Genomic DNA, 8108 nt, shown 5'->3' on the forward strand with positions numbered 1-8108 from the left:
GTCAGCTAGTTTAATTTCATAGCTTATATATTTTTATTCAAATGTAGTTTTTCTCTGTAATGAGAAAGTGAGTATTTAGTGGATTATGTTAAACAAATGGTTTAAAAAAGAGTGACCATTAGTTCCACAAACACAGTATTGATATTCTGTAGTGGTGCAGGAAAAAAATAGCGCTGGTGTTGGATCGTTATTGGCCAATTCTTAGAATTTGGAATACTCTATGTAATCTTACACTGCAAAATAATAACTCGAAAAGATTAAAAGATAACATCATAATTATTTACTGAACCCTTAAATTAATCAATTATATAATGAAAGCCATAAAAACAGACAATTAATCGTGATAATCGGCATAATCGCCAAAGCCCTAAAACAGACAATTAATCGCAATAAACATGACTATTTTTAGACAATTAATCGTCAGCCAAATGTCATAATCGTGACAGCCCTATGGCCAGCGTTTGAGTCTTGAGGGCTGTAAGATTCATTATTTTATCAGGAGAGCAGCCACTCAGTCTGTACAACGCTCAGAGACTGAACAGTGGACAGCGCTCTGGTTTTGCAGAGAATATTTTGTTCTCAAGTTCACACTCTCTTGCTAATGTCATGTGATTGAGGAAATCTGGGGTGAATAAATAGTTACTAATATAGTAATTGCTTTCTTTCTTTTTCATTTTGAACAAATGGGGGAAAATAGGTCCTTAACCTTCAGAAAATCTCAATCAAAACCAGGTGGTCAAACTACTGCAAATAGTATATGAGTTATTTTATTTTCTATGCTCTTTCTACGAGGTGTGGGTCTTTTGCAACCCTGCTACCATGCTAGCGTGTCTAAATACAGATTAAAACAGTTGATTTGATGTTGTTTTCTAGCAATGTACATTAAATAAACATGAAAAGTGAAGAGACAATTTTTAAAAAATATATTTGGGGAAAAATGCCAGAATTTGTACCAGAGTTGCATGTAACAGCTTTGCAGGTGATAAAATTGTTAATTTGATGTAGTTTTCTAGGAATATACATTAAATAAACATGAAAAGTAAAGAGACAAAAAAAAAAACATATATTTGATAAATATGCCAACATTGTAAGAGTTGCAAGTAACAGGGTTGCAGATTTTAAAATGGTTAATTTGAAGTTGTTTTCTAGCAGTATACATTAAATAAACATGAAAAGTAAAGAGACAAAAATAATAAAAAAAAAAAAAACATATTTGGTAAATATGCCAAATTTGAAATTACTAGTAACAGGGTTGCAGAATTTAAAATAATTAATTTAATGTTGTTTTCTAGCAATATACATTAAATAAGCATGAAAAGTAAATATATGTACAGTGTGTATATATATAGTCACATACATGTGTATAGTCCATCATAATGCAAAGTTAATTTTATTGCGCAAAATGTGTTAATATAATAATTAAATAAATAAAAAAAGCCCTGGGACACCAAAGTGTACTTTATTCTTGTTTTATCATTCAAAGCTGTCACTGGAAATGCATCTGTCTAAATGTTGTTTTCTTCACTTTCCCTTACCTATTACTTGAACAGCTTGTTGGTCTATTTTCCACCTCGACTCTCCCTTGGTACCAAATGGCCACTTGCAGATTGATGATTTTTTGTTTGCAAAGGATCATGTATAATTGCATAGAAGGATCTAGGGCAGGACAGGCCACGCAAAGAGGGATCTTTTTTTTTTTTCTTATCGGCCCCTGTGCGGCTCCATTTCAGAAACATCACCAGCCTTTCACTAGCTCTGTCTTTTCTATAGATTTTCCATTTCTGGCTAGAGCATTTTTTCCCCTCCTTTTTCTTTCAGTGCTATAAAAAAAATTTTTTGTTTAGATGTTGACTCAATCCTAACCTGCGGTATTTGAAAATAGCAATGCCTGAACAAGCTCCCACTCAGTCAGATGGTTTACTCTGCAACACAACCCAATACACAGCCGGTACGGACAGATATCGATGCCACAGATATCGATGCCACTTGGTCCAAAGGCCACTATTATATATATATATATATATATATATATATATATTCATTTGTTTAATTGTAAAATGAAATGATCAAATTAGCCTCTATAAAAGATACAAAAAATAGTTTTATTAATTTATTTTTACTGCATTTTTACTAAAATTGCACTTTTAATTTTTTTTTCTGCCAACAATTTGACATTGTTGAAATTATATTTATTGATCTTTTAGCATTATTTAAAACTCAGGGGTTACAAGTTCTGTGAATATGTTTCAAAACTCCTGACCTGACCAATATTATCAAAATTTGTCTAAAATTTGTTCAGGAAGTGATTCTTTAAAAGTATAGTTCACCCAAAAATGAAATTATTGAAATGGTTCTGGAGAACCTTTGTGCAGCTCTTTCCACACAAGTTTAAAATGACTATGTCACACTAGCTTCTAATAAACAGACAGACAGATCTATCTAAAGGCTTCTGTTGAGCCTTTATTTATGTGTAGAATTCAAAAATCGTCTTGTCAATGTCATTCATACCAAACCAGCATTTAATTTTGTGTGTTTCTACTTTTGTGTTCCATGGGTAAAAAGAAATGGGTTTGAGGTTGAGTAATGAATGACAGCCGTCATTTTTGAGCAAACTATCCCTTTAAGAATTCTTTTGAAGCATCCTTTTGAAGCATCTGTAAACGCTTTATGTGAATTTGAATGAATTCCCTGCATGTGTCCTTTCTGTGCTGCTGCAGGCTCCGCCACAGGAACCGTCCCCACTTCTGTTCGGTCCTACTCTGACTACATCTCCCGTCCGGAGGAGCAGGCCAGCATTCTCCAATTTGATAAGGACGAGACGGAGAATCACTGTCGTGTGGTGATCATTGACGACTCGCTGTATGAGGGAGAGGAGAGCTTTAATGTGACCCTCAGTATGCCTATAGGAGGCCGTCTGGGGCCGGAATACCCCACTGCGCATATCCGCATACTGCCGGACCAGGACGATGGTAAGGGCTTGTTTGCTTTTGTTTGATTGAAAGTAAACATTTACAAGAAAATGAACTCTTCACTCCAGGAAATATTGATTGTAATATTGATGATTTGATGATAATCTACACGTGACCTGAACAAAGAAAGAAACAAACTAACTTCTGTGTCATAAACAGACTGAATAAGTAGGAGCCAGTGTTATTTTAGTATTATTGAGATATTGAATTTTTTTATTAATATTTTGATTTTTTTATATTTTCAGTTTTTTTTTTTTAGCTGTGTCTATATAGTTATAGCTTTTAACTTTATTTCAGTTTTAGTTATTTTAGTACCAATTTTAGTATCAGTTTTGTATAAGTAGCAAGAAAATGACATATTGTATGTGCATTTTATATATATATATATATATATATATATATATATTCATTTGTTTAATTGAAAATATAAAAAATGAAATATTAAATATTTTATTTTATTTATTATTTATTTAGGTTTATTTAGGTTTATTTTATTTTAAGTAACAGTAAGTAATTTTAAATACTGGTTTTAATTTTTTTTTTTTTTTTACTATAATAAACCTGGTTGGAGCTGTGGCGTAGTGGTGTAGTGCTCATGGTGTAGTGTGTATGTGGAAAATTTAAGTTGGAGTATGGCTTGCGTCATTTCCTCTTCCACTTTGTCCCCCATAAATCAATAAAAGAACAAAAAGTAACAAATAAAAAAACTAGAATATTTTTTCTTAAAAAACAAAATTAAAACTTATGACTTACAATTCACTTTATGAACCATACAAATAGATCTATTCACAGACCATATCATGCTCAGACAGATATGTATTTGTTAGTTCAAAGCGCAGGAATATTTAAAGAGCCATTTATCTTTCTCCAAATCCTCGTATAGCGATGGAATTTCTGTGTCTCATGCACATACAGCAGCCAGCGGATGAACCAAGAATAGACACAATGCACATGTAAATGGGCAACACTGAAGTTTGCACAGGAGTCTCTTTCTCCTCCAGCGTTATGAGGCCTGAAATCACAGATAAAGTTGAGTTATTCTAAAGCCTTCTTTCCTCAAAGCAAGAGAATTAATTATTTCGCAGTGGAAAGCGAATGTATTTTTTTTTCCTTTTATCTCTGTTTTGCTGTTATTATGGCACCTCTCAGACAGAAAGCGTGAAATTGCACTCAGGAGAGAGCTGGAAGGGATAGAGTTCATCCTTTGGCTGGGAAACTATACATGCACATATGTGTATATCGCTGTGCTGCTCGACGCTGAACGTGGATTAGTGGTAATTCCCATGTGACACGAAGGTGAAAGCTTTCATCAAGTTAAGTTCAACTGAGCATGATGCATTCGGTATATCTGACAAATAGTGTTTATTAAAGCATAAATAATGTGTGTGTGTGTAAGTAATAGACTGTGTAATTAGAGGGTGTTGTTGGCGCTTTGTTTTGGCACGTCTTTTTGAGTCTTTATCTTCCTTTTAAAACCCCTCTTTCTGTCTCACACACATACACAGTACACCTCAGGCTACTGAAGTTTTTTTCTGGGGGAATCCTCTTGTCCATGGTACAATATCCTTAAGGGTATTAGATCGTATCTTGCTCTATCTGAAGCCGTTATCAGTAAATCTGGGCTAAAACCACCTAAACATCAATCAGCATCCTGCAGTAGCAAAACACTCCTTAAATTCAGTGTTAGAGCTGCAAATGAGCATATAGTTTCAGCCTGTCGTAATTATTTATGCATAACATATGAGCTATGAGCTTCCTTAAGGCTTTAATCATTTACTTAGTATAATATTACAAGATAAGTGTAACTGTAGTAAATTATATTCATTTAATCCAAAACATAAACTGTGAAAGATACAATAATCTGTACAATATATGCCTGTTTATATCTTGATTTCTCTCAAGATGAGAGCTGAAAACTTTCAGTTACATGTGTATACAACATTTTAAGGCATCACAAGCATATTACAGCACCAAAAGGTAGGAAGCAACATAATTCTACTCTCTAAGACACCTCATTCGAAGGCAGCATCATATGTATTTATTTTTTTATTTTTTTAGCATTGCATTGCAACAAACTCAAATCACCCAAAATGGTGGACTGAGCTGACCAACGTTTTGATTTATGTACTTCCATTTTATTATGGAATGAAATATCAATAACAATAGTAATCTAATGAAAAAAACGACTATTTTACCTAGTATACACTACAGTAAGATTTTTAAACAAAATTAAAACTTTTATTCAGCAAGGATGCATTAAATTGATCAAAAATGACGGTAAAAATGTCTGTAATGTTACAAAAGATTTCTATTTCAAATAAGTTCAAGTTCTTTAAAACGTTCTATTCATTCAAGAATCCTGGAAAAAATAAGTCACCGTTTCAATGTTTTCAACAGATAATATTAAGAAATGTTTCTTGAGCACCAAATCAGCATATTAGAATGATTTCTGAAAGATCATGTGACACTGAAGACTGGAGTAATGAGGCTGAAAAATCAGCTTTACCATCACAGGAATCCATTTCATTTTACAATATATTAAAATGGAAACGGGGCTTGTGAAATTGTAATAATATTTCAAAATAGTTTATTTTTGATGAAATAAATGCAGCCTTGATGAACATAAGAGGCTTCTTTTGAAAACACTTTTGAACGGTAGTTTATATGTGCATGATTTGGATTTTATTTGCATTTTAGAGCATCGCGTCATTAGCTTAGCATCATGCTAACGTCAAATTCTTTTGGAATCGAGATCTGCTTTTAAAAGTTGAACTCAAATTTAAAAAATGCAACACACTTGCATGAAATGCTGAAAAAAAGCGCGTATATGTGTGAAGAGTTGTTTTTCTACACTCTTTCTACTTCTGAAATGTTGACTGTGAATAGTTCAAATGAAATTCTGTATCAAATAGTGCATACCTCCAAAATCTGTATCATCCCGTTCTCCTCGGTTTCTCTATTTCTCTATTCTCTATTTTTTTTCTCTATTTAGTGTGCACACACACACTAGCACATACACACATATGAATAATTGATCTGGTGGCCCTAGTTGGGCTGCTCAAGTAGGTTGTGTATCATTTCTGTTTTTATTTTTCTGTTTATCAAGGTTTCCGATCAGAATGAAGCGAGGCTGTTCTCCATGTCATTTAGATTTATGTTGAGTGGTTAACTGCAGATGGAGAGATAAACATCACTTCCACAAAGTAAAGCACAACACCTCCCCCAAATGATCAGACACAATGAGAAAAAAGACTGGAAGTGTGTGTGTGCGTGTGTGTGTGCGTGTGTGCGCGTGTGCGTGTGCGTGCGGTAGGAGCTTGCAGGTAAACAAACAAAGGTTGACTCCCTCAGGCAATGCAGGAAAGATCTCAACTAGCAAGGAAAGAAGCTCAAAACTACAGCTGAAAATTCAGTCCAAAACTCAATTACTCGCTCTCAGTTGTGTGCTAAACATGAGAACTGGTTTGCCGCTGCCTCTGTATGAGCGAAACTGCATTGGAGAGTAACTAAAACTAGCTAAAAACTATACGTTTTTTCATTATTGTGATGGTAGTTTAGCTGTTTTCAAAATACTGTGGCTTTTTTCAGTCTGTGAGCCGTGTGGTGGACTGAGTCAGGATATTACACTCCATACTGCTGTCTCTTTCTGAGAGCTAATGAACTACATTAAAACAAACATGGTCCGGATGCCAAGCTCAGTGTTGTTTGGCCGGCAGCGACTGAGCACACTGTAGATTAAAACTGAAGAGATGTTCTGCTGCAGAGATAAAAGAGTACAACAAAAACTAGTGGAAACTAGTCGGACATAACCAGGCTTTTGTGCTATTTAGGGTCAAAGATTTGTTTTTGAAAGTCTAAAATCTCTGCATTTATTTGTTCAGGTTACAGTACAAGTAATAATATTGTGAAATATTATTACAATTTAAAATAACTGCTTGCTATTTTAATACATGTAATTTATTCTTGTGATGGCAGTCTTTAGTGTCACTTGATCCTTCAGAAATGATGCTTTCTGCTCAGCATTGTTTGTATGACAGTGTAGCCCTAGGTGAAGGTGGAGAATACAAGAAAATGTGATGTACATGACTGTTTGGAGGAAGTATATCTACAGAGACACCTGTCTTTAGTTTGAAATTAATGCCTGACAGCATGCGCGTCTGTTTGACAGATGTTCATAGTCAGAGAACAACTAATGTTTATGTCTAGAGAAACTCCAATATTAGCACACAACTCGGCATGCACTGTCTGTCAATGAGTATTACATTCACATTACGTACACTGAATCACCCCCTCGTGCATTAGCTTTCACAGGCGTCGATATCAGAACGCAGCGTGAAGATGCACACCAAACCCACGTAGGTCATCAAGAACTGCCGCACACTGAGCTAAAATGGTCTTCTCAGTCAGCAGTATCAGCCCCTAGGTGAAGGTGGAGAATACAAGAAAATGTGATGTACATGACTGTTTGGAGGAAGTATATCTACAGAGACACCTGTCTTTAGTTTGAAATTAATGCCTGACAGCATGCTGTTTGACAGATGTTCATAGTCAGAGAACAACTAATGTTTATGTCTAGAGAAACTCAAATATTAGCACACAACTCGGCATGCACTGACTGTCAATGAGTATTACATTCACATTACGTACACTGAATCACCCCCTCGTGCATTAGCTTTCACAGGCGTCGATATCAGAACGCAGCGTGAAGATGCACACCAAACCCATGTAGGTCATCAAGAACTGCCGCACACTGAGCTAAAATGGTCTTCTCAGTCAGCAGTATCAGCAGCATCAGAGAGCCTGCTGTCTAAAGAAATGCTTTGTGCTGTTTCCTGTGCTGTTGTTTATTGTGTGGAATGTACACACTGGTATTATTGGTCACATAAATCTGTCAGTACTAAATCAGTGCTGTTGAAGCCTGGGGGCATAAAGACTGCCTCTGCATTAGAAAACTACCTGTGTAGCTCCAGACTAAATCAATACTTACTTTAATGTTCATATGTGGATAGTGGACCAGTGTTCATATGCTGCTATGTGTTATAGTAGTTTATGTTGTAAATTATTTATTTTTGGAAAATGTACCACACACACACACACACATATATATATATATATATATATATATATATATATATATAT

The 8108-nt window shown here is 34.8% G+C and overlaps 1 protein-coding gene across 1 annotated transcript in view; it reads left to right on the forward strand.

The window, feature by feature from the left end:
* Positions 1-8108, forward strand: part of LOC107718779 (FRAS1-related extracellular matrix protein 2-like) — a 52499-nt gene that overhangs the window by 25261 nt on the left and 19130 nt on the right. The window contains exon 6 of the mRNA XM_016526006.1: positions 2718-2969. Coding sequence (XP_016381492.1) covers positions 2718-2969 — 252 coding nt within the window. The remainder of the gene's footprint in view (positions 1-2717; positions 2970-8108) is intronic.

The sequence above is a fragment of the Sinocyclocheilus rhinocerous genome, unplaced genomic scaffold (genome assembly GCF_001515625.1).
Source record: "Sinocyclocheilus rhinocerous isolate Xijiao unplaced genomic scaffold, SAMN03320098_v1.1 scaffold1655, whole genome shotgun sequence".
Classification (NCBI taxonomy): Eukaryota; Metazoa; Chordata; class Actinopteri; order Cypriniformes; family Cyprinidae; genus Sinocyclocheilus; species Sinocyclocheilus rhinocerous.